General features: G+C 43.5%; 2 protein-coding genes across 2 annotated transcripts in view; both read left to right on the top strand.

The window, feature by feature from the left end:
* Nucleotides 1–587: 587 nt before the first annotated feature.
* Nucleotides 588–24,346, top strand: LOC125329126 (dual specificity protein phosphatase 13-like). Its single transcript, XM_048310564.1, has 4 exons — nt 588–1,210; nt 15,091–15,282; nt 15,967–16,187; nt 23,923–24,346. Exons 2-4 carry the CDS (start codon nt 15,092–15,094, stop codon nt 24,135–24,137), a joined length of 627 nt encoding a protein of 208 aa, XP_048166521.1. The 5' UTR covers nt 588–1,210; nt 15,091; the 3' UTR covers nt 24,138–24,346.
* The window catches only part of DUSP29 (dual specificity phosphatase 29), a 50,277-nt gene continuing 38,956 nt past the window's right edge, over nt 16,108–27,428 (top strand). Inside the window, exon 1 of the mRNA XM_048310563.1 lies at nt 16,108–16,187. The gene's annotated coding sequence lies outside the window, so the exon portion shown is untranslated. The remainder of the gene's footprint in view (nt 16,188–27,428) is intronic.

The following is a 27,428-nucleotide window of genomic DNA, read 5'->3' as shown; positions in this document are numbered from 1 at the left end:
GGAATAGCCAAATTATAAGTATGCTTCAGACCTAAATCAAAATTTATAATGCAGGTTTCTGTCACTAATTAAATCTAACAAAGTGATTTAAACTTACAGAGCAAGTCAGGGAAAAACCCCCAGCCTCAAGCACAAGAACCACATTTTCTTATCCTTCCCCCTCTAGGAAGCAGGAATGAGGCCAACCAGCCATTTTCGGGCTGGAGCAAAGGGCAGAGCTGAGGATGCTGTTGCTGGGGGTATTACAGCATGCGGACATTAAACGCATTTCACAGGATACAAACTTACCGCGCTTTTAAAATACTTATTGGTACAACTGGGAATCTGCAGCTTACTCTGATGGTAAAAATACTGTAAGCACAGCAGAGTAACACAGAGAATGCAACTTCTCATGTTGCGATGTCTCGCGCGCCGCTTTTCTCCCAAAAGCGCACCCCGCATCCCACCCCGCATCCCACCCCGCATCCCGTCCCGTCCCGGGCGCTGCCCTCCGCCCGGCCCCCGCCCGCGGCTCCGGCTGCGGCCGCCAGGTGGCGCGGGCGGCCCGGCGCGGACGGCGCCCCCGGCCGGTCGGGAGGCTGCGGGAGGGTCCCGGCGGGGCCGCGCCGAGTGGCGGGCGCTGCCACCCGGACCCGGGCCTCGGACCCTCCTTGGCCGCTTTGCTCCGAATTCGGGTCAAACCCTGGGGAAACCGCGGCAGCCGATGCTCGGTAGCGCGCTCGTCCTGTCCCGCCGCGGGTGGCCCGCGCCGTCTGGCAGGCTGGGGCACAGCAGGGACGGAGCCGGCTGCCCCCCACACGGGCGGGCCAGGGCTAAGCTCAGCCAGCCCCTCACGCCTCACAGCTGGGCTGAGCCGCAGCTGCCCCGCACGGAGCAGGAGTGGTACCCCCCGCTGTCGGGGCAGCCCTCAGGCTCCGTGTCCCGGCACCGCCCGCGGCCCCGGCCGGTCACAGCCGCTGGCACCGCCTGAGCACCGGCCTCCTCCGCAGCTCAGCCTCGCCCGCTGCCTGCCCCGGCTCCTGCTGCAGGTCCAAAGAGGGTAGAGGAGTACGGGTTATAATTAACAGAATTAAAAATAGACTTTGAATAAACTGAACACCCGGAGAAGCTAGAAATTTGTTGTGCAGCTGGCACATTAGGAGGAAAGTGAGTGGTATTATTCAAACAAAGGTAATCCAAGACACCGCAGCGCGGGAGCTTCGACTACCAGGCAAGTACTTTTAAGCTTGTTTACAAACCAACCCCCAGTGAAGTCAGCACCTGCACCGAGCAATGTAACCCCCTCACAGCCAGCTCCGCCAGCAGCGAGCCCCCGGCAGGGCCAGGCCAGAGCAGCGGCTGGGCCCTTATGCTCAGGAACTCCAATATTTGTGAAATTCGAGTTTGCTTTCCAGCTGGACTTACAGGCTGAGGATCTCTTGCTAAAAAAGATGCTTAAAAAAACAAACCCATTTTATTTAAATACCAATCTGGCTTGTATTTAAATTTCTTACAGCTCTATCTTTAAGATAATAGCTATAAAACACTGGATGTGGGTTTCCTTCCTCTCAGCTGATGTTCACAAGTCGATCCCGGGAAGGGAGAGACTGTCCAGCCAGTTACACTGGAGAAAATGTGAAACAGACTATGAATAAAATGGTGTGCAGTTCACAAACAAAACCTGGGAGAAACAAAATGAAAGAGTAAGAAGTTTGAGAGGAGAGTAAGGGGGGCGGGGAGGTGCAGGGTTTCTTTCTTTTTTTTTTTTTTTTAATACTAACTCTTTATAGTTTGGGGCATTTATGGATTATTTATAACTAGGATAGACTTTTCAGACAGAAATGGGATTTTTAATATCAGCAGTCTTCCTCAGAACATTTTTATTGAGGAAATATGCTTGTATGGCTGTGGAAGCCATTGTGATGCTTGGAGTAAAAGAGTACAGAAGGAGAAGACTGGGTTAAATTAATTCCTGCTAAATACCTACCAGCAGACTTGCTGTCTGTATGGGGAGCTAGAGACAGAATTGTACCAGGGTAAAAAGGATAGTGTGTCTATTTATAGTGCTGCCTTTAACACCATAGGAATTCAAAGGAAAACTCCAGCTCAGCACACAGTCTTCTCATCATCTTCTTCTGTCAAGATTAAATGAGGCCTGAGATCATTTCCCCTACAAATCCTTTCTAGGAAGGATCTGTTCCTTTGTGCAACAAGGAACTACGGTGGTACAAATCAGTCCAGAGGTCAAATCCTCACCCAGCCAAATGTTACCACTTTGGGTAGTCAGAGGAAGAGGAAAAAGAGACAAGCCTTACAAGCCTCAGCACTTAAGCAGGAAAAACCAAAAACGTCTTGCCTGCCATGCATCCCTGCTCCCCATACTGTCCCCTGCCCTTCTTACACCAGGTGTTCTGGGGCACTTGGAAACAAAAGGGTGTGTGTAGCCCCAGCACAATCCCAGTGCCAGGCAGCAGAGAGAGGAATAGGAACAGGGTACTGGCACAAAGTTGTGATCATTCATGGTGTCACTTAAGACGAGGCTCTTATCCTGTGTGCCCCTCTTGCCACTGCAGAACCATCCATCTCTGGGAAGGAATGGGCTCCAGTAGCTACGTGGAGCACCTATTTATCAGTTGAAATTATCTCTAATGTTCAGAATACAAATGAAAGCATCTTTGGAAAGGGTATTAGTAAAAACCTGACTGCCACTCTAAAAAAAAGGTAGACTCCTGGAGTCCCTTAGCTCCACTCTTTTAGCATCGTGGCATGTCAGATCTTTCCTTCTCATCTTCCACCTTCCAGTTTTTCTTTTAATAAGAGCTGCTTTTTCGTTCTTCACAAAGTACTACCTACTCTGTCTCAATGCTTCTCTTTTGTAATTCTGTTACCAAGCTGTCTGCTAGGTGGGGAGCAGAAGGTGCAGGACTTGGTGCTGCCTTTGAGGTACAGGTAATTATTATGTGCATCTGTTATTGTGGTTGCTGCCTCAACAGGTGGAAAACATGCTGTTCTCTGATAGATTTGCAGCACTCCATGCTCCTGCCTTGTCTTTTCTCTAAAGCCAGTCGTGTGGTGTTCCTAAAATAATAAACACAGCCTCACTGCTGCCACAAAAACCCCTGGTAAATATATTTTTATGGGAATGAAGTATTAAAGGATTTGAACACTTACTGAAAGCAAAATATGAGCAGTAAGGTTGGGTAAAGATTCAAAGGCTGGTTTGCTTCCTTTCCCTGGGGCACATCAAGGCTGCACTGTTTGCGCTTTAGAGATGGATAGTGGGGAATTACTTAACCCAAAATGATGGAAACAATTCAGACTATAATAATATAGCATGAGAGTTTCTCATATTACATCTATTCCCCATACTGCTGGCTATATTCTGCCTTCAGATTCACGTGCACAACTCTTGTTGGAATCTGGAGGAACTGTATTCAAAGCCAAAATGCATTTCATTGTCTTTCTGAAGTCTCTCTGCAGTTTCATGGCTAAATTCTAAGCTCAAGAACTGGGAACAAAGCTTGTCTAAACATTTCCCAGTGTCTGTCTCTGTGAGATTCCCATCTGTTGTGTTTTATTTTGAATCTTCCTACTTTCCTAAAAACACAAAGCAGAAACACACATTTCCTCTCTCCTGGAGTGCAGGAGTCCCCTAATTTCCCAGCAGGTTCTCTCACAACATACAATGGATCCAAGTTTGTCTAAAAGTGCTACAAGCCCTTTGTGGAGTAGAAAGGGAGGAGACCAGAAATGTGGGCCAAGTTTCTGAGTGTTGTGAACAGCCCCTGCCCCCCAAAGGGACTACATTTCCTGTTTCCGCTCTCCCAAAAATGTCACCTGGGTTTGGGTTTCATTAAGAGAAATATACATTGCTCGAGTCTAGGCTCTAACTCTTTGGTTTGTGCTTCCTGCTGACACTGCAGAGGCTACAAGAGCCACAAAAGCTGAGTCTGACTTTGGGGCTTCACATTTGCTACAATAGCAGAGCAAATTAAATGGAGAGCATGTTAAGTGGGTTGGGAGATTGTTGTTGACCAACAAATCTTCATTAAGTTGCTGCACCAAGCTGTGCTGCACCTCTGATGAAGCTGATCATTGTTTCTCTTTCTATGTTTCAACTATTTCGCCACCAGATTTAAGAGAAATTCAAACTTGCTTGAGGTCTAATTAGAAATAAAACACGATATTAATCCATCTTGCTCCATACATGCACCCACTTTGGAGGTGTTGGTGCATCTTTCAAATAGGCCAAGCTTCACTCTGTTCACCACCCATTATTTACTGCCTTGGTTTTGATAGTTCTTTTATTTACTGCCAGTGACTCATAGAGACTTTGTTCACTGGTTTATGTTGACTTTCTGCATCACCAGATGTTTCAGTTCAAGAGTTGCCAGCATGAACCCCAAGAGTTCATACAGCTCGCACCTCCCAAAAGCTAAGCCTGTGCCCAGAATAACAGGCTTTCACAGGATTAGAGCAAAGTCCTGTTCTGGTGATGTTTTTGACTGAAGGGAGGCTACCATAACTGGGGACTCTGAGAGCCTTCCCTGCAGACCACTACAGAAATATGGCTCCATAGGTATAACTCAGGTGCCAAGTTACTCTGCTTTATGGGCTTTAAAAACACTCTGTCCAGTTTAGGACAGAGAGGTTTAAGGGAGAAAGTACAAAGTAAATATGAGAAAGTACTCAGCAGTACTGAGCCTGCAGGATCCTCTGCCCCAGACTGTCTTTGCCATAAGGGAAGAACAATTACTCTTTTAAGTATAATGCAAGAAACAAAATGTCCATGCAAATACAGCATAAATGGGGAAGTTAGCTTTCAGTATTATTCTTTGACAGATACCATTTATGGTGGCCAAACTACTTGTTGGTCATGGAGCTTGGCCATACCCTATACTGTGTTGTCCTCAGAATCAGATAACACTTGAAAAATTCAGATGGCCCTCAACCTTTTCCATGTAGAAAACATTGATTATTTGGGTTTATGCAGTAGCACCCCAGCACACAAACTTCTGGGTTCCCAGCACTTGGGCACTGCAGCCTCCCCTTCACAAAGGTGCCTGTTGTGTCCCAGGTAAGACTGAAGAGTGCAAACACAACGGCTGCCTTCTAATGGGATATGATGGTTTTTTTTTTGTATTAGAAGTTACCTGTTTTCTATGCTATAGGAGAAAATATGTTCTGTTTTTGTAGTGGGTGATCTATGACATTTGAGGGCACAAATTTTTAGCTGCTAGTTTGTTTTAGAAAGATGGTTAAGAGTTAGCCTGGAGGACAAATGATCAGAAATACCTATAATCCCAAGAGCTAACACAATTGCTGGGAAATTCTAGACCTCAAATCAGCTCTGCTACAGAGTATGATGAATTCCTATTTTTTTCTCTTCCACAGACTTAGTAGCAAGACTTTACAATGAGAAGAAAGCAATTTGCTTAGCTGAGTTGGGATTTCATCTCCTTCCGTTGCATCTCTTAGACTATACACATATCAGCAAGCAAGCCTCAGCTGTGTTCAGTCTAACTCTGACCTCTAACTTGATTTACTGGTTTTAGTTCTCAAATAGTATATTACGTTATAACTCAAAGGATCTGATTAGAACTAGCCAGTATTTTAATGATTTATGAGGGGCATCTGGAACAGCATGGGTAGCATACACATTGTGTCACTGCTGTAGGAGGATTCTGCATTGATCATACCAGCATGCTCCAAGACAAGAGCGTGTCAAATTCCCATAAGCCTTAGTTCACAAACTTGATCTGACAGGTGGCCAAGCTTGCACTAGGACTGACCATAGTTCTCATGGTGGGAATAAAACAAAACATCTGGATTGCTTCTAGCCATTACGAGAGGATTTCCATTCCTTTCTATTGTTCTATTTCTATCTTGCAGTGCTTAAGAAGGTGTTTATCCTTCCCAGTTTTGTAGCCAGAAACCTGGGCCACAGGAACTTGCAATCAGCTCTGTGGTTTATCTTTCTGCCAGAAGTCACTGGTGCAAAATACAGGCTACTGGAACTAACCTTCCAGACCTCTCCACGTCCTGCCATGGCTATCAAATTGCTAGCAAGGCTTAGATCAGAGAGGCTGGGATGTGAGAAAGATAAAGAGACAATTAGACAGCACAGTTGGTTTAAAGCCATAATGTCACTGCATTTAATAAGAGATCATACTATTATTTTTTTAAATAACTGTAAAAACAGGACTTTGCAAGCTCAGAAAGAAGGGTATCAGGAGAACAGTGATAAAAGGGTTTCTTGTCCTTGTTTTGATTTTATGTGTTCTGAATTTTCTTTTGGGCATTGAAGCCAACATCTGCCAAAGCATTCCTAAAAAACCTTGCCCACCAGCGTGGAAGTCCAACCTTGATGGTTACTCACCTCCTATTGTAAGCTGCCTTTCACTTGCTAGAGGTGAGTAAAAGCTTTTGACCCACATTAAACCCGAGGGCAACTCTTTATTCAGGTCCAGCTATTGCTACCAGTGTTTGGCAGCACTCTGCCCCTGGACTGCCTCCCAGCTCAGACTTGTGGAGACACGTAGGAAAATCATCAAGCTTAACTTTACCATCTCCACCTGTGTGGTGGGAACAGCACTGTTCCTCACAGGATCACTGTAATAAAAACTATGAAAGGCTTTCCAGTGCCCAAGAAACACCAGGGAATCTTGGCTGCCTACCTCCTGCTGTTTCCCATCTTACTTCCTAGCAGGTTACTCAAGCCTCCTGCTATGCCAGTGTCGGGGCTATGTGTCTGCTGTCTCGGGTAAATTGGGTAGCTGAGCTGTCTTTGTGGTGCTGGTAGAGACCACAGGACGAGAACAAAGAGCAGTGAAAACTCTAATGCCCTCCAACAGAAGAGACACAAGAAAAAAAAAGAAAAAGCGGCAATATATTGTTTTTAAGATAGAAGAACATACCAGAGCTAGTCACAGGGGAGAAGGGCTTTGCATTGTGCCATCCTTTTGGTTAGATCCTTGGGGCAGAAACCATTCATTTGTAATGGAATTCTTTGAATTCTGAAGCCTGATGTTTTCAGTTCTGGGCTGGAGGACACTGCTGTATTAGTTATTGTTAACAGCAGCCTCATTCACCTTCAGATGTGGGCTCCTAAACTCTCTTGGGCCACAGGAAGCTGACCCAAGGGACTGCATTGCAACTGGGGTTTTGTGCAAGGCACAGCACAGGAAATCCTTGGCCTCTAAACCTTGCCAAAGCAAGAAAGAAACATGACTTCGGATCATTTAGGAGGTGACCTGGGAAAATTTGATGAGGCTAGATTAAGAATATGCGACGTGGAATAAATCTGAAGAATAAAACCATGCTGAGAGACTGGAAACAACCCCCAAGGGACACTTCGTCCTTCTTTGAGCAAGCTCGATGCAGCACACCCAGCAACCCACCTGGCTTTCTCGTATTTGGTTGGATGTGTGCGGTCCAAATCAACACCCCTTACATAGCAGACTGTATACAAAAGAGTGTAGGACTTTGGCTGCGTGGCAGTCACAGTTTCACCCCAAACGGCCTTGGAGATGGAGCAGAGAATGTGTCTGTGCTACAGCGTGAACAGGCTCTATCTCCCACACAGTAACAGTGTGAGGCTGAACCACATCACCACAAAGGTGAGCCTCCAGGCCACCAGGTCTGCATCAGAGAACAGACTCAGCACATTTCAGGCCATCTGTCAATAAATCCCAGCTTGTACCTCTCCCCAGGGTCATGCTGTACTAACGGCATCCAGTAACGAGAGCAACACACGCTCCCTGCAACTGCAGGCTGCAGATATTGGTAAAGCATTGCTATAAGCCATGAAAAAGCAACTAGGATTTGTGTTGTTCAGGGAGAGTGAGGGCTTTGGAGTAGTTGTACCAAAAAACCAGTGTCAGCCAGACAACCCAGCTGGTTCCGACTGGCAGCTCCAAGAGGAAATCAAAGCGGCACATGTTGCTCCTGATTTAGAGCAACCTGCATCAACTTGCCAGCCTGTCTTTCAGAAATGTTTCATCCTTCAATTTTTCAGTAAGCTTCTGAGGGTGCTTCTAGGAGGAAAAACGGAGCTTACCAATTCAGAGAATACCAGTTTTCACCCCCAACATGTTATTGCTGGAGGCAAGAGAGATACAGTGATGTAACAATTCTTGAGCCCAGAAGAAGAGCCAGCCTTAACACAGAACAACTAAATTTTAGGTGAGCTTGTCTTCAAGTGCAAGCATAGTGATATCAAGAGTATTTCATAGCATGTCTAAGAACTGTTTAGTGCTATAATGCTATAGATTGGGATTTTTACTTTCTCAAGAAGTAAGTAGTGAAAAATGTCAGTACTGAATGGAGGAAGGAGTTAAGAGTCTGTCAGAACTGACAGTGAAGTCTAATGGCTGAAGTTGATTGCAGGAGAGGACACCAGCAGTGATATTTGATGTAGGAGCAGTAGCTTGGCCAGGAGCTAGAGAGGTTGTCAAATATGGGCGTGGTGCTGCAGTCACAAATAGCATGGAGATGTGGTAGATGCGTTTTGGACCAGCTACTGTCTTTGGGTCATATGAAGTGTGTCTGGTGGTCTGCCAGATCAGGTAGGGTTAATGGATGTAAGGAGGCACTTGGCAGGTAAGAGCAGAGGTACCAATGGGCTCCAGAGGGCCTAGTTTTGCAGCTGACCTTCCATGCTCACAGCCAAAAGCCACATCTTTGCAGAGACTAGGGCTGGAAGGGAACCAGCTTTGCTTTCCTTGCTTGCCAAGAGCCAAGTTCAGGTCCTTAGAGCTCTACAGTGCTCTTGCTCCAGCTGATGATTTCATGAACACCTAGTGCTGGGAGGAATGCAGCTCCCTGCACAGCCTTAAACTCAGTGTTCCCTGCATATGCAATGACATCATTGCCACCTGAGGGCCCAAACTCTGGTCTTGGCAGGTAAAAGCCTTTTGGGTCAACTTATATTGGGGTTCTTGCTCTCAATGCATATTTATGTAATGATTGCTGGATGGCTGTAATTAAATGACTGTAAAGCACTACCTAAAATGCACCAGTAATAAATTCTTAGTAGTTGATGCTATAACAAGCAGTTACACAAAAAAATATATCGTAACCTGCAGATTGTTAACAGTGTCTGGGCCTGTTTAATGCTCAGCTTTAAATAGTTACAATGCACACTATTAAAAGGGCATGTAAAATTTGTAACTAGTAAATAAAAAGTCCAATTCAGAAACAAAATATACCTAAGCTTCAGTGGTGAAGAGGCCACAGAAGAGCTTGGGGTGGATAAACTCTCTCTCATCTCTACAGTCCTTCTGGTGGTGCTACCTATCAGCCATGGTTTCTGTAAAGCATACTCCATGTGCATTCCTCTACCTGGTACAGATTCTGTCCACGACTCTCTCCTGGCTCATAAACATGGTTAGGATCACACTTACATTACAAATATGCCACTAGGTACAGCAACCCATGATTTTTCATTTTGTGAGGAAGGGATGGGTCAGGGAAAATTAATTTTGCTGCTCATATTTTTCACTTCTCTTATCCACTCAAAGCTTCTGTGTGGGCAATAACTCTACAGAGTTGGTTTCCCATGGCTAAAGAATAAAATAAACATACATTCAAGACCCAGAAGAGTTAGCAAAATCAGCAGGTGGTCGAGTTTTGCACACTTGGTACAACATGGCTGCACATCAAAGGATGGCTGAGTCTGTCTAGCCACTGTCAGGAACTGCACACATGGCTGGTAAATACAAATGTACTAACCAGCTGATGACAAGAGAATATTTTATACTACAGTCACAGAAAAAAACTCAGAGGCCACCCTGCCTTGGGGCCTGCATGCTAATGTACATCCTGAAACAGTCAAGACCATCAGGTCTGAGAACTGCAGCCTGGCCCACTGACTTGCTATGAAAAAATTATACATTTTTGAGGCTTCTGAGGCTTGGAAATCCATAACATCAGTGGAAACTGTGGTAAATTCAGCGTATTTGAGAACCAGGATGGGTGGATTAACTTCTTTGCTACATTTGAAGAGTGCATTGCACCAAAAATGTAGCTGTTGATTTGCCTGGATGGCACACAGAGAAATTTTACTTGGACAGAGGGGAAGCATCACAGTTCCTCTAAAGTTAGGACAGAAAATGTTTGCCAATGCAATACTGAGAGGAAGAAAAATCAGATGTTTTTGCCTTTTTTGTGCTGCTCAAGGCTGTTCAGTACAGAGATTAGTCTGCTCCTCAACACAGGCCTTGCGTGGTCTGTGGAGAGCAAGTCCACCTAATAGATCTTGCCAAGTCCCACCAAGTGGGTGCCTTGCCCTAAACGTATAGCTGGGTTACAGTTGTGGGTCTGGAAGCCTCTACTAAATTTGGAAGTGCTGTTCAGATTACATCCTCCAGCTGCTGGAGAGATTTTCTTACAAACAGTTGGCTACTCAAATACCTTGTGCCTCCCTAGACACTTCCTCTATCAGCTTTCAAGTCCAGCCAGCCCTACCTCAGTCATTGCTGTGTTTGATTCATACCATCTATATCTCGTACTGCTTCTAGCAATTGATAAATTACGACTCCAGCGAGACTATTGGGTTAAACGCTAAGGAAGGAAGAATGATGACAGTAATACTTGTCATTTGTGTGGCGATGTAGCAACACAAAACCCTCTCTCAAACATATGTTATCTTGGAGGAACCTTTCCAGGGGATAGGCTTGCTGAGAAATGTTTATGGCTTTTGAATACCTGATAGGCATGAACTTGACACGACCTATTTGGCCAAGCCCCAGGCTTCAGCCTAGTCTTTTACCACCACAAATCAGTCTATCTGAAGTATAGTCAGACTCATATCTTCACTGGGATGGCAAGGTTATAGCACATAGCAGCTTGAGAAAACACAGGATGGAGGCTAATTTGTTTTCAGGATTTAAAGACTCAGAAATATCTTTACTTACATCATAAGAAAATGGCAATGTTCTACCCATACAGAAAAGCCAATATAGGCCCTGGGATGATTAGTATATTTGACACTTGATTGAAATGAGAGCATTGACATCCTTATATTATATGCAGATCCCTCCTTTATCCTGGCATTGGAAAATGCAAGTTAAAGCAGAGGTTGTAAAGGCTTTCTACTAAATATCCTAGACACAAGAGTTGTTCTTTTCCTCCTGATTTACCACAGCATCATGCTGCAGGATTTTCTGTTGCTTCATCTCAGCCTTCATACCATCCTCTGAATTTGATCTCGGATCAATGTAAAGTCAAATTGTCAAATTACACTGACTTTTCCTTTTGTTGTTTAGTTAAATATTGTGGAATTGGAGAAATTGGATAAAAGGTGGCATATGTTTCCAAGGACTGAGACACCTGTAAAGGAACACCTGTCTCTAAAGGCCTGCTCCTCGGCACCGTACTGAATAGCACTGATTATGTTACAGATAAAGCTTTAGTCACTGAATTAACTGAATCCCAACCAAAGAATCCACAGTATATGCAGTCCATAGGGGCATTCACTGCTGGGCAGATGGGAATCCTAAACAGTCAGGAAGGAGATGATATCTGAGACCTCTCACAGGACCACTTTCCTTTCTTCCTGGCATAGTTGATACATAAGGAACCATTGACCTGGCTGCTCTCATAGCCCAACTGCAGCAAAGCCACCAACACACATCAGTCCAGGGGGGTGGCTACAGGTGCAGGCAGAGATGGAGGCACAAACAGCTTGTGTCATACTCTGGGTCACTGCATCATCAGAATAACGTGCTTGCAAAGGCCTCTTTGATTGCAATCCTCCTGCTACCTGTAATTAAGGAAATTCTATTGCATAGTTCAGATACAATTACAGTTGCAGTACAAACCAATTCAAAATTAATATAAATATAATGGTAAAACTTCTCCTAAGTGATTGAATAATTACCATAATACATCTCCAGCAGAGCAAAGATCAGGAATGTTTCATGTCATCATCATTCAGAAACCAGCATTTTAAAATTGTATTGCTCGTTCATACAACACACATCTCAGAAACAGATCCACTACAAAGAGTCAGTGTAGAGGAATTGAGCTGAGAATCATTAAAAACATTTTTTTTAAATGAACAGCCATCACATTATTACATATAATAATTTTCCTTTCATACTAAATTTTTTTTAATCTATCCATGTTCCTTATAAAACATTACACAAAATTTTAATCGTAGCATTGTTCTCTTTAAACATGTGCATTTCAGTAATGACACTTGCATGTATAAATTTAGTGAGTTAAGATGTTAGACTGCTGCCAGAACTGAGTAGTCATTTATTCAGAAAAAAAATTATCTTGTTTTTCTGTTTGTAAATTGTCTATGGAAAGCTATTATTTTTTCAGTGCATTCATTATTCAGCATATTAGTTAAATAGTCCTACTGAGGCTTCTTTGCTTTTGAATCATTCCCAGCCTGTTAGTTGCAGGTTTTTCACATTTGAAATTTGAACTCCAGTCCTTCCATTTTATTGGACATAGTGTTTACACAAACTGGTGCTATTCTCCTGTTAAAAAAATGTGACCAGAAGGAAGATGAAATGAGTTTTGTACACACCATCAGCAGTTCACATCTGTGTTTCAACAGGAGTAAATTCCTTAGCTATAATACAATATCCATGTGAGCACAAGCTGAAAGTCATCTTAGGAAAATTCTGAAGCAGTCCCATCTTACAAAGACCATTATTCCACAGCTTTCAATATCCATGTAGCACATGGATATTGAAAGCTGTGGATACATACAACATGTAGCCTCCTTTTGCCCAGCCTATGCAGTTATGTTCCCTTCTAGAAACAATTTCAACAAAACAACACAAAACAGTCTTTGAAGGAGCACTTTTCCTTAGGTGTACTATACGTCACAGTTATCTGCCCAGCTCCTGTGAGGCTTAGGAAAGCAAGGCTGACAGCAGCCTTCAGTCCTCTGAGGTAATAGGAAAATCAAAGTATTTATACTGTGGACAGGGTTAGAGAAAAGGATAACAGGCAGTACTGAATAAGAAAAAACCAAAACAGTTTAAAGCGACTTTACAAGGAGTGAGAAGTGCCCTAGAGTGGTCATTAGCCATGCTGCAAGGAATTAGGTACATCAAAAAAGGGGAACATTTGTTGCAGATATTATGAGGCGGGAAGGATTGGAGGAGGCTGTTATTCTTGAAAGTACTTAATGAATTGGCAGATGGCCCTGTGGTCAGGGCACAGGAAATCCAAGTCCCATTTCTGCCGCAGACCTCCTGTGTGGGATGAGAGAAGTGTCCAAAATCACCAGCAGGAGACAGGCAGAGCTGGCACAGGGGACACTGGGGTGGCCAGTGTCAAAGCTGCGATCAAAATCAATGGGAGATGCCTGTTCCAGTAGGGAATTCCTCCATGCCTCCACTTGCATAAAGCCAACCAAAATGGACAAGAACATCTGCTTTTGTTTTCACAGTAAAAGCTGACACTGGAGGAGATAAGCACATCTGGGAGGGAAGCACATTCCACAGTGGAGACCTTTGTAATGCTCTCTTAACAATGCAAGACCATTCTGGGAACATCACTTGGTGAAAACTTACTGTATCCAAGAGGCCAAAGCTGCCATGAAGGTGGCAGAAGAAGGTGTACTGAAATAACAGAGGGCTCCTCCTGGCAACTAGGTGGCAAGGCAGATCACCCCACATGCAGGGCAGAAGGATGACTTCTAGGGGCCACCTTCTGTAGCCTAACTCTGACACTTTCCTCCTTCTTTTCTGTGGATATTTCAGGGAATTAGTTGCTCCATTTGCCCTTCAGCAAAGCACTGTATTAATATGAAGGTGCAATGAGCTCCCAAAGCAGGCTAGCCTTCAGATCCTCTTGCTTGGTCTTTGTGCATGCAAAAAAAAAAAATTACACCAAAATGTAAACTTAGAGCTAGAGAAGATACCTGGATGGGAAACGAGGAGAACATTTCACCACAGCTGGTGTTTGAAAAGAAATCATCAATGAAGGTGCTTGAACTTAAAAACCCATTTGATAACGATAGATATGTTCAGCAGAAAGATCCAAGATTTCAGGTTTGCTGTCCTGGACTGTTTTACCCCAAACCACCCCTCAAATCATTTATGTAGAAGACGTGCTTCAGGCAGTGCCAGAGCAAGACTTGGACTCACTGACTACAACTTCAACCATGTCCAAGACAGGTGCTTCTGTTTTAAGGCTCATGAGTTGACAGATTTCCTACTATCTATGTAATGCAGATGTTTGGCTCATTGTTAGAACATACCAAAAAGAAGTTGAATATTTTCTTAGAACTCTGGGAAAAATATAATTTCTATTCCCATCTGAAAAAATCCTCCCAACAGTTCAAATCTACAGCTAACGCTGTAGAGAAGCCACTATTTCAAAAGAAATGTACCGTATGGAAACAGAGTAATTCCAGAGATAAAGTGATGCCTAAAAAAAGTGTTTCTTGTAACTAAAGTACTTGCTTCAAGATTAGAAACGGGATAGTTTGTGAAGGGAACAGAGAGGAGAGGTATGCAAATTAAAGAACTTATTAAAAAAATTAGTTAATGTTCATATGAGTGACAGCTGGAATCACTGTAACTCATCCAGATTTTTCTAACATGAGCATTTGTCATGAGGACAACCAGTATGGCCAGTAAATACCATTGGAAAGAACCAAACTACTGTTTACAGAGTTTTCCCCATTGAAGTCGACAGTTAATAGCTAATGACTAATAAGTGAATGACTTATTCTACTCAGTCGAGATCAGTTTGTTGAGGAAATTAGAAGACAAATCAGATTAAGTATATGTAAAGAAGCCCAAGTTACCTGGTTAAAGGAAAACTTCAGCATACCAAATTAATACCTTGTTTCTACACCCTTTGAGTAGATACATTTACACAAGATGTTCTCCATAGCATTACCTCTTTCCATGTCAAAGCAGAAGTCGTGCTGGCGTATCAAGGGCTGGGCTTTTTCACTGTGCTAATAATAGCGTTTAGAATTCCAGACAGTAGCAGGAACTTCCCCATTTCCTATGAAGAAAATAATCTTTAAAAATATAATGAAGTTTTAATCAACTGTTCAAGAAGGTGAGAGGAAGAAAGGGGGCTGTCAGAAATATCTCTGGCTGGTGGTGAATGTCTGCCCTCCCCTTTCAGGATGGCCTGGGACTCCTTGTGCAGCCAGGACTTACGGCGGCCCAGGATAAGAAGTGCCTCAAGCTGGATGCCTGGCAGTGGGAGCAGCGCTGGGACACCATCCCTGGAGGAGCTGCGGCACCTGCTCTGCACACGCACACACCCCACAGGGCATGTGGATGAAGTCTGGCCAAACCTTTATGTGGGAGACCTGTAAGAGACAGGAAGGGCTGAAGGTTATTGCAACTCTTCCCCCCAAATCTTCCACTCTTTATTTAAAAAAAGAGAGCTAGGCACTAGTCTGGGGACCTCTCACAACAGGTCTAAGTGTTGAACAAGACTGAACTGTGCATAGGATGCTATAGCCCAGAGAAAACGTATCCTAACTAACTTAAGAAGAATATTCCCCATCCTGGTTTCTACTCCTGCATTAGTGCAGGAGTCACACACTGCAACAGCCCACTGAAGCTGTGGCATTGCTACTTCAGGCAGTCATGCCAGAGCTGGGTAAAACAGCATCAAGCTCATTTTCTCCTCACTTTGCCAGGTGGCATCAGTCCCTGAACTGATGAATGCTCAGCAGAGGTGACTTGGTGAGAAAGCCCTTGAAATCAGAAAACCCTTAGCTTGTGCAGAAATATCTACCACCACCACCCTTTATCAGTTGAGAACCATCTAAACATATGTTTGGAAAAAAACTGAGGGAAATCTAAGAGTCAGTTTCTTAACAAGTCACTTCTGTCTCAAAGCATTTTGATGGACACTTTAGACCTGATCAACCTGTCAGAAAAATAGCCACTACCACTTCCTGCAGTTGTAACAAACTCACCATCAGCAGCGTGTTCTTCCCTGCATTGCAATGCAGCAAGCAAATATAATTCCCCATCTTTCTTCCAGGTATGTCGCTCGCGACAAGGCACAGCTGAGCCGCATGGGCATCTCCCACATTGTGAATGCTGCTGCCGGGAGATTCCGCATCAACACTGGGCCCAAGTTCTACAACGACTTGCCCGTGGATTACTATGGAGTAGAAGCAGAGGACAACCCAAACTTTGATCTCAGCATTCACTTCTATCCAGTTGCTCAGTACATCAGAGCAGCATTGAATTCCCCAAGAGGTAACTAGACCATCTGTGCATGTTGCATATCTTCTGCATAGCAGACAAGCAGGGCAAGTTATCAAATATTATTTGACATAAACCAACCACCTGCACATGGTAAGAATGGAGATACTCAAACCAAGTAGCATCCTACCTGCCTCCTGAACTCCTACAGTGAGTGGGAGTTCTCCTGTTTCCCTGAAACAGGGAAGGATGCACTGAACAGCCTTTTAAAAGGGTTCTCCCCATGCCTAGTGTTAATCATCAGCAAAAGACAAAATAGCAAGTGTCCTTTGTGACCTACAGGGATACACTGACCTGGGAGGAGGCACATTATTTGATCTTTTCAAATTAGTGATGGGATTTAAAATAAAAGACAAGCGCAAGCATCATATTTGAGTAAAAAGATTCAATTATAATGCTACAATCTGTGCAAGTCCTACAGGCACAGAATAGGGAAGAACTTGCTAGAAAGCGGTTCTGTAGCAGGGAGCTTAAGCAACACCACCAGCCAGGAATAATGTCATGCTGTTGCTAGAAAAAGTATAACTTTGAAATAGAAAGACAGCCCACAAAATCCTCAGACTCACTAAATACATGCCAGGTACAACACCAGAGGCTTGGGGCTAATGGGGGATCATTACTGCTAAGGGCAAGCCTTCACAAAAGCAAGTCATTACTGTGCCACAAAACTGTATAGATACTACTCAAAAGTAAGTGATTTATTAAGAGAACAGTTACACACTCAGCAAACTGTTTTGCTTGCATCATGCTGAGCTTTTATTTCGATCAGGGTCCTAAAGTACTAACTACCCAGCTTAATTATATGCATTAGTAGATCTGATCCATACCAGATTAGCCAGGAAGGAGAGACACAGTAACTGCAAGCAGTGTACCTTCATGGTAGGTACCTCTGTGTTTCCTGCTCTTAGGAGGGCTTGATCTCTCCTGTTAGAAAATACTTGCCTTTGTGCAATTTAGGGCTGCATTTGGGGAATTTGGATTTTCACCCATTTCTATTACAGCATATGCTATTTGCAATTGAAGTCATTATTGGCAGTGCTCCAGAGAAAGGTAAGATCCAAAATCTGTTCACATGTGTGTAAAAGCAAAGTTCCAAATCAATTGACAAAAGACAGAAAACAACAGATGAATTGTGGAAGCCACAATAGCAAACAAAACTAGTGCTTTACAAAATGCATACCGAAAGACTAAGTTATGAATGCAGAACAAGTTACGGCTCAAGGCATATTTATCCCTACTCCCATGCTTTTAATATTGCTTTACTGAACTCCATATGGAAGCAGGGTTCTGGGAATGGAGACAAGGTGAAATTTAATCATACGCTGTCCAGCTGTTGCTGACATTCATCATTTTGAGAAAAGTGCAACAGTTTAGAAAATATATAAACAAGATGTTCTGGAAGCATAATTTCCTAAGGTACAGAAATTTAGGAGCTAAATACCCATGAGCTGTGCAGGGATGACACAGGGAGGGAATTTTTACTCACATCATTTAGAAGAAAAAAAATAGTGTTTATTATAAGCAGTGAAGTTGAACAACAACAAAAAAATACACCACGTGACAAGAGGCCTGTCCATATTAAATACAGGATGTAACAAGGTACTACTGTTTGGTTGAGAAGTCATTTAAGACTACTGCTTAACTATTACAAGCAAATTCAACATTTTTTTTTTCTTTAATGGAAATATATTATCCTTTTTGCCTAAGAGGATAAGTCAAAGTTAAGACTGTATGAAGCACAAACATATTTAAAACTATGAATCAAGTACTCATTAGAAGTAGGTAAGAACTATTATTCCGTCGTGCTTGAAAAAAAATTCTGATGCCTTCTACCATGAGTCCAGAAAACAGCCTAGACAGATTTATTCCAAATTTCTACCTTAGCTGAACAGAATATTATCTTTGGTGATGTAAGGAGTTTGTTTTTAAGGCAGTTTCTTAAAACTCAGGTGCCAGAGTGTGAGCAAAAGGAAGCAGAGGAGTGTGCACTTCCTTGCTCCTAGCTGGGAGCTGTTCCAGTCACAGTGGTCAATGGCTGCATTGCACCCTGACTTCCTTCATTATTTTTGTTGCAGAAATTAGGAAATACATGCACAACTATTGCAGCCATGCCATGTAAGCATTATTTTATGATCCCTACTTCCTTGGCTGCCTTTCCTTCAGCACAGCCTGGCTGTTTCTTTGCCCATGTAACAGAGCTGTTTGGGAAGGCTCAGACAAGAGCAAGCAGATGCACAATCTGTCCCCTTCCCTACAAGGGAAAACACTGAGTTGGGAAAGTATTGGCCTTCTCCCTCATGTTCAAGCTGGAAGGACAACACCTTGAATATCAATTTTGACCCTTTGCATGGCCACCTGTGCAATTTGCATTTCTCTGGAGTGCAGCTAAATGTAAAGTAAATCAGCAGGGTTTTGTAAAGTCTAACAAAAGGGGGAAGGAAAGAGAACTTGATGAAAGCATGTCATGAAAACTATTAAACTAACACTGTGCTGAGAGAAAGATTCCCAAGTAAAGAGCTCGGCCTTTTATTGACCTCTGAACATGTTTAAAACAGGCAGGTTAAAATCACCCTTTAACATCTTGAAATGACAGACTCTCTCAAAGCCATTTCCCTTCCTCCACTTTAGCGGAGCAAATGAAAAGCTGGGCTCCCTCCCCTGTCACCTTCTTGTTGGTGGGAGTTACGAAAGCTGCTTAACTTTGGAGAAAAGGATCCTCTTGCTTGACTCCATCGTAGGTGCATTACATCAGTCTGACCTCCCACTCTGCAGCAGATGACAGCTCTTACCTGCTCTGAAGGCGTGGGAAGAAGAGACATGCCACTATTTAAAGCTCTCTGTAGGCTTCCTGCTATTTTCAACTGTGACAGAACAGATACTGGATTAATCAAGAAACAGACAGTGGATTCTGCACCTGGCTAAAACCTAACAGGAGATGAGAAAATCGTGGAAAGAGCCCCTAGGGCCCATTAGCCCAGCTGAGCTCTCCCGCTGAGCAGAATACTTCTGCTGGATCCAGTGGAGTGAGGGCAGCTGAGACATTCACTATGGGTGACAGATCTGGAGCCTCATCTTAAGCCAAATTGAATCCATCCTGCAAGAAAGCAAGGGCTAGTTTAGGACATTTAGCTCATTTAATGATGATTAGCAAAAGGACAATAAGTTATTATGCATTTTAATGACTGATTTTGTTCAACAACATTGAATTTCCCAACTTGAATTTGGCCAACAAAGTTGAATGTGCAAACTTTATCCCTAGTGCAAACCCTTTGATGTTAGTAAAGTTACAGCAAGCATGAGCTGGATAGAATATCCATAATCCTCTGTTAAAAACCAAGTGTTATTGTTCTGCACAAATCCCAGACAGATGACAGTTATTGTCTGCCTCTGCAAAAAGTAGCTCGAGATGTGTGGTGCAAAATTTCAAATAAGGATTGCAAGATTTAATAATGCCAGAAGCTAAGTGCCCCTACTTCTCCTCAGTTAATCCCATTATTCCTAAGGGATCCTGTTTCATGCTCATTGAGAAGGTTGCAACATGGTCCTCTAATGTGGGGCCAGTCCAGCTTCTCTTTGCACTGTATGTTGAAGGGGGTGGGGAAGGCAGAGTTGGAAGATGGCAGCTCATGGCATGCTTTCTGTGGTACAGAGATTTGGTTATAACCTCCTGGCCTCCCATATGACAGGGGAACACACAACTGCCTCTGTGAACGTTGCTCTCCGTGGCTGTGGTCCAGCAGCCACCTACAAATCCGAGCCTGAGTGCTGGGATGCCTCAGCTGTGTCCCATGAGAGGCGGATGGAATGGCTGGAATCGCCCACCACAGTCAGCCCATGGAGCAGACATGCTCCAGGCACTGGTCACATGCAGGATGTCACCGGGGGTTCAGAGTGTCACTTCACCCATTTGCAGCCACTGCTAAGAGACGAGGGTCTGACCTTGTAAACAGAACCAAATAGCAACACAGCTTTTGTTTCCTTACTCAAGTTTAACATTCAATTTATTTGCTAAAAATAATCACACAGTAAATTCAAATCTGCTTTCATTAGAGCAATTTTACATTAATTAAATCATTTCACATGACTGATTTATCTGCAACAAACAAGTCATTTTATTGTCAGTGTACCAGCATTTATCATAGCCTTTGTTTCACTATGCTCAGAGGTTAACAATGTGGAATACATACTGCACTTGTAAAAGAGATAATATACCTGCATCCTCATGGGAACAAGTGATTAGAGAGCCATGCAGATTAAGACCACGGTCAATACTTGGGGCTTGTCCAGGCTTTTACTGAGACACCTTCTGAAGCTGTTTGCTGATGTAGGAGGACTCTTCTGAAGTGCAGATAAGCCAGAGGAACAGGGAAGAAAATACAGTGTATTATTTCTGGACGCCATCTCCTCCTAGACACAGACACAAAACAAGAGAGCAAGGCTGTACAAGCAGGAGCCTGGCATTTGTTCTGCTTTCTGTGCCTCCAACAAAAGCACAACAGGCAGTATTTAACAGCAGCATCTGTACCTGTGCTCAGCTTGGCCTTCAGTTCGAGACTGCTGGTGAGGCAGAGCATTTTCCAAGGCAGAAGTCTTCATACAGGTGGGGGGGAAAAAAAGGACTCAAACAATTCTACAAAACTTAGATTCAGAACATCAAGTCTCCTGTCCCCCATCCAGTTTAGATTTCATTTCCAAAATTTAGATTTAATTTCAAAATATATAGCAATGCAAAATCAAATCTAACATCAAGGGCATTTCTTTCTGTTCTTGTTTGGTTTTTTCCCGTATGATGCAGTTCAAACCATAAATTCTTTTTCTTTTAGTTGTAGAGTGCTGGTAGGTCAAACGTTTTCAGACAAAGAAAAAAAAACAAACAAAAAAGAGTGGCTCTGATTCCAAGAAATTTTTTCAGAACATTTTGTTCCTTGGCTTCTGTTATTTGGGGTGCACATTTGAGTGAATGTCTGGATTTCCCATCCCTGCCACCACACTTCAGTTAGGCCTGCAAAATTCTGAAGCAAAGATTTTCCAAAAATCTTTTGGCCTAGCCCTATTTGCAGTATTTTTCAAAGTGAAATTGTGCTCCTGATTCCTTTATGCTCCTCTGAAAATCTCAGATCAGGGTTGTTTGGATCTCAAGTGCCTCCTCAGGGGAAGATAATACAGCATACATACCCTACAAGGTTGGTGGGAAGCCTAACAGAAGTGCAGTACATTGAAAAAGAAGTCTGATGGAAATTCAAATTAGCATTATCTTTTAGCAGGGGTGCAAAACATTTCTCCATATGCCCATAAAAAGCAGGACTTAACTTCCAAGAATTTTCATGAAGTTAGTGGAATTGACAGATAGATGCAATTTAACTCAAATAAGGGCATCAATATCTTAGTAAATTCTATGAAACTGTTTCTGAATGATAAAACAGAACTAGAAACTCTGCAAAACTAGCTTTACATTGGAAAACCTCTTCCCTCCCTCAAAGGTTTTGATGCCCGGTCCAAGTCTGCTGTCACCAGAGCTGTTTTTGCCACTTCCTTGAAGACTATATTTGTCCCTTTATTCCTACTGAAGACATGTCTATCTTTAAGGCTGTGCTCAGATTTCTCATGCCGGGATAATGAGAGGTGGCTGTGTCACATACATTGTGGAATTCAACACTTCTCTCAACCTGCTGGCCAGAGCAGGTTTTCACAACACATGCTCACGCTCTCTGAGCATGTGGCTATGCCATCATCATTAGTCAGAACTAGAATGGTTGCTAAAAAATACTCTGTCATAAACAAAATGGGATTTAAGATTAAAAGCTCTGCACGAAGTACCCAGAATTAACACCCGGGGAGATGGGGGCAATCAGTCTAAGGTTTTTGTCTGAATCTAGGCTCATCATCCAACAAGGATATTTTTATCTCACTCCCTAATAATAGAGAAATTAAGATGCTGTAAGCCCAAACAAAGCAAGGAACTAGCACTGAAAAGCTGTCTATTCTTTCTACCCCTCCTTAAATTTTGCAGAGAAGCAGCATCTGAGATAGTTTATTGCATCTCCAAAGGAAAAAAGCAACATGGGATTGTCGTCACTGATTTTTCATCTTTTCTGGATATAAATTGTACTCCACTAAACTGCATTTTGTACAGCTATACAATGAATGAACAAGAGACCACAAATGTGACAGTCTAAAAAAAAAAAGAAAAAAGGTAGAAAATATTTTGTTTCAAACTTGTGAAGATTTCCAGTGCAGAACTGTTCTGAAATTTTCATGCTAAAAAGACATTTTCTTCAGCTGCCTTAATGGGAGACAGAGCTGTCCATTAGATGGTCAGAAGTTCATATCTGCATCTAATCACTTGTTACTCTAATAATGCTGAGTTGCTGGGCCATGGTCTATGTGAGAAAAATAGATCTGACTGCAGCAAAGGACAAGAGAGCTTGAAAATGTTCATGCATTGTTATAATTGAGAGGAACAATTATACAACAATTGAGTTTCACCCTCAACTAAAAATTTCTCATTGATCTTACTGTTTTTGTGAAAGCTGAAGCATGTTACAATACTTAAAAGATGCAAATTTTCAGGTTCCAGAATGAGCTCTTTGTTTACATCTAGAGGGAAAGGACTACAAACCTGAATTCTTCCATCTGAGAGCAAAATTTCCCTTTAAATTAAAAATTTCCTTTAATTTCAAATAAGACCATTTAAAAAAATATTCATCTTCCAACATGGGTCAAAGTCACTCGTTAGAAACCCGGGAGGCAATTGCAATACAGAATTGAGTTTCTCGGCCTGCTTCTGTTCATGATCACAGCAGGAAAACTAAAAGAAGAGCAGAGGGAAGGAGGAAGTTATACTGCTGGATCCCTGGAAGGTGTTCCCTGAGGCTCACTTATAGGAACAGGGGAAGGATTCATGATGTTACCCTTAATGGACTCCTAATAAAGATGCACACCTCACACTGAAATCTCTGGAAAACTAAGAACATTTCTTAAATTGTCATTCTGCTGGTCACTTAATAAACAAGGGAAAATACAGACATTAGGGAAGGACAGTGATTAGTAGGCTATAGGTAGGCTATAGAAATAAAATAATAAAGGGTGGGCTATAGAAATAAAAATGCTTAAGTGATCTGGTGCAAATGCCATATACAAACAGCTGTTCTTAATGATAACACCCATTTTCTTCACACACTTCCAAAAAAGTCTGGGCAGCAGTCAGCACCCTCAGAAAGTATTTCTGCCCTAAGCAAAGAAGAAAAAAAGAGCTTGTGGAAAACCGGGAGCGTTCCTGTAACAGCAGTGAGCAATCCTGAGCATTGCACTTCTGAAATCCCAAGTTTCCAAGCCCTCTGGTACTAAGTAACCTGCCAAGGCTGCTTCCCACAGCATGGCCTTCAAGCGTGAACTCTTGAAACTTTGCCAGCAAGTACATCACTCCCAAACCCACACATGAGCAAGCAGGGACACAACGGATGGCAGGCTGGGCAGGAGGGATAAGGGTGTGCTGTCAGGCTGACAGCTAAGCTCAAACAAGCGACCGTGGATCCTGGAACGCAATTACTAATTTTCTGTTCCTAGCCAGTAAACGCCCCATGTTCCCCAGCCAGGGGAACTGCACCAGGGCTGCTCTGCAGGGCACCTGCTTGCCCATCCCCAGTACCAGCTTCCATCTCTGCTCCCGCACAATAACTCCTACCATGAGGCCTGCTGGCATAATTGCAAATCTCTCTCCTTTTTCCAGGCAAAGTACTGGTTCACTGTGCAATGGGAATCAGTCGGTCTGCAACTCTTGTCCTCGCTTTCTTAATGATCTGTGAAGGTATGTCTCTCGCCGCTGCAATTCAGACCGTGCGCTCCCACAGAGGGATCTGCCCCAACTCTGGCTTCCTCCAGCAGCTTTGGGAGTTGGACCTTCGGTTAGGAAGCGGCACAGGCAGAGGAGCAGAGGCCTGCTAGTGCCAAGAAGGTGTGTCTCCTGGCACCAGCCCAAGAGATGCTGCCCTTACTGAAGAGTGCAAGGATGCTGTCAGGACTGCTCTGTAGCTGCACAGAGAAAGTCTGGGGAAAGGCTGAGCATGAGCAAACTGTTAGGAGCTGGTAGGCATGTATTTTTTGGATAAGCCCACTAACTGGAAAGAAAATGAAATAAAGGATTCAAACTGGCAGTTTTGCTCACCTGGGTCTGTTTATTTAACTACCTGTTGGGCAGGGCATAAGGAGCAGTTGGGTTTTCATGCAGAATTAAAAGGCAGCACAGTCAACTTGAAAAAATGCTTTTTACTTACTTATAATTGCATTTATTTGGCAAGAGGGAAAATGACTAAACTAGTAAAAATAAAAAGAAAGCATGAGGCTTTTAAGCAAATCTTTAACATTTCACATCCAGCTGGGTTAGGGTGAGACTGCAGGTTTTGCAAGCTGACATGGTCCTTTGGTCTGACATGGTGACAGTAGTCAGGATCCAGTTCAGACCTTGGACTCCCTCTGTTACAAGCTGTGGAGGCTCTTGCTGGACCTTCACAAGTCCTTTTCACTTCATATCTGTGGCAAATACTCAGAACTTAAGGACCATGAAATCCTCAGGAGCCAGTTCTGGAGGTCTCAAGCAGACACTGTACCCTGGGGCTCAGCTGTTGACAGCCTCTCTGCTGGTCAGAGGAAGGAAGGTGTCCCCTTGCACACATGGAGCAAGGAGCACGCCCAGGGCACACTGCCTGCTGGCACACTGCAGGGCAGCGCAGTGCCAGACAGAAATGTCCTCCTCTTAGCTTGCAACCCAACGCTCAAAATCACATTCCCCAAATTTCCCTGTTTTAATGGAAAGTCAGAACCTAGTGTCGTCATGTCAGAGCAAAAATGAGCAATGCCTCTAACAAATCCGAAGCAGCAGCTCTGCATTTCAATTACTCTTTTACGCCCAATTGGCCACATTTAATCTTGTGAAGAACTCGAAGCAGATATTTGCTTCAGTGCAATTATAGCCACATACAGAACATTGGCAAATGCAAACAATATAGAATTTCCACTTGACGGCAGATTAATTTGGTGTGATGTTTTCCCTCGAGAAGTCTTAAAGGCTCTCAGTTCTGAAAGTACCCTGCAGTTTGTATTTATAGCACCATGGATGTTGAATAGAAAGAGGGAAGCATATACTTCTTCTGAACTGAAGTTTCTTTTACCTCCATACATTAAAAATATTAACTGAGCATAGCACACCTTCACTGCATTTCTCATAGTGCAATATGGAAACATGATTTCCCTGCAGAGTCTATAGAGGAATTCAGGTGGTGTTTCCACTTTCATAAACATATTAAGTAAAGCATAGCAATGCTACAGACTAATTTCCTCTCAGGGAACAGAGGCACAGGTCTTCCCTCCAGAAAGGGTCTCATCCTTTGAGACTGGAGTAAGCAGTCAGAAGCAAGGTCATAGCTAATGATGGAAAAAATCAGTGAGGTTATAGTTTTCACAGGCCTCTTATTGCCTGCCACAGCAAGGAGATTAGATTTCAGTGAGCATGGTGACTGAACCACTCTTGGCACTTGGGTCTCTTCCACCTTGGTCTGTCTGGGGATTCTTTTTTATTGCAGACCATGCTGAAGCTGTTTTGTGAGTGGTATTTTCAGTTGCCTTACTAACCACTCCCTTCAAGCCTCTGTAACTCAGGCCGTGCCAAGCACTATATTAAAGCACAAGAGGTATATGAAACACAATAGTCAAAAATCTCCATGCATTGAGCCCATCAGGACAGGTCATAATTTCCAGTGAGTTGTTCATCTGGAAACATATGCAGTTGTAGGGCAGAACTTAAAATGAACAACTTGAGGGATTGACTGAGCCTAAAGTTACCCCAGCTGAGGCCTGTTGGCCATTGTGTGACTATTTTAGCCAGCCAGGGCAGGCCACAGATTTCCCTGCCATCCATGACTTGCAGCTGGGATCAATAAATCTATCTGGAGCTGCAGCCTGCCAGGTAAGCTAGGACAGGGGCAGAGCAGGGCTTCTGGCTCTTGCCACCATTACAGGTGTATAGTAGAAGCTTCCTCTTCGACATGGGAAAAAACTCAACAATAAGAAACAAGAGGTCAGAAACACTGACCCAAAGAGAAAAAAGTAAATATCCAATCCCAGGACTAAAAAAAAATCCCTTTCTAGAAGTGCCTGAACTACTTTGAGTGCTTTGCCTTGGTGTGAAGTTCAGACTGTGAGAGAAGACCCTGTGAGAGGCAGGTCCCCCGATCTCCTTCCAGGTTCTCCACCCTTCAGGAGACAATGTTCCTAAACTCACCATTAGCTCCCCTCTCTGTGAGAGCTGCAGCACCATGGAGGTGGCCTGGCAGGGGCACAGGGGCAGGCTCTGTATTGATGACAATTAAGCCCTAACCTCTGACCCACGTGTCCTGCCCCTGTGCTTACTTAAATAAAAGCCTCTTAAAATTGCAGCTGAAATCAAGGCAGAATGAAAACAATATTGGGGTGGTTCCAGGTGTATATTGTGGTATAATTTCAAGATCCAGAGTTGTAAACCACCAGCTCAGCCCAAGAAATCAGGAATAACTCCCTTCCCTGATAGCCACCCTTGCTAACATGAGGTGTTTAGTCCTGGCTGCAGCTGTCCATTTCAGTGCCACTGAGTCAGCTGAAAGAAGCCCTGCAGGTTTGGTGCCTCTGTGGCACTTGCCCAGTACCCTGGTTGAATATTTTCTGCCCAAGCCACATCACTTGAGGCCGCAGGCAGGGTGGAAACAATCGGAACAGCAGAGATATTAATGGGCAGAGTGGCAGTGACACCACTACCGTTTCCATGAACACCTTTACCCGGTGCAGAGCAAATGCTGAGGTTTATTTAAGAACACCTGTCCATTCTGTCCTTATGAAGGAGAAACCTTGAGCACTGTGGTGGACCTGGTATACCTCCCCCACAAAAACCCTGCCAAGGAGGATGGGTGCCTCAGCCCCTTTTTGCAGACAAGACACCTGAAGTTTGCCTAAGCTGCAGCAAGATGTTTGGGGAAAAGCACAACAGGATTGCTCTCCAACCTTCAGAACTGGCAGAAAGCATGAGGGGAGTTTTCTCACATGAGATATCTTGCCTTCACCATCTTTTCCTCTCAGACTTACAGCAGTGATACAGAGAATATTACCATGGGCATGTCTGCACTGTGTTATTTATCCTTTGGATTTGCACTTAGGGTTTTATTTGTAAAAAGAAAATGAGACCATAAATCTGCTGTGCAAGGAGCCAAG

This window comes from Corvus hawaiiensis, chromosome 8 (genome assembly GCF_020740725.1).
Source record: "Corvus hawaiiensis isolate bCorHaw1 chromosome 8, bCorHaw1.pri.cur, whole genome shotgun sequence".
Lineage (NCBI taxonomy): Eukaryota > Metazoa > Chordata > Aves > Passeriformes > Corvidae > Corvus > Corvus hawaiiensis.
This window is presented reverse-complemented; position numbering and strand designations above follow the sequence as displayed.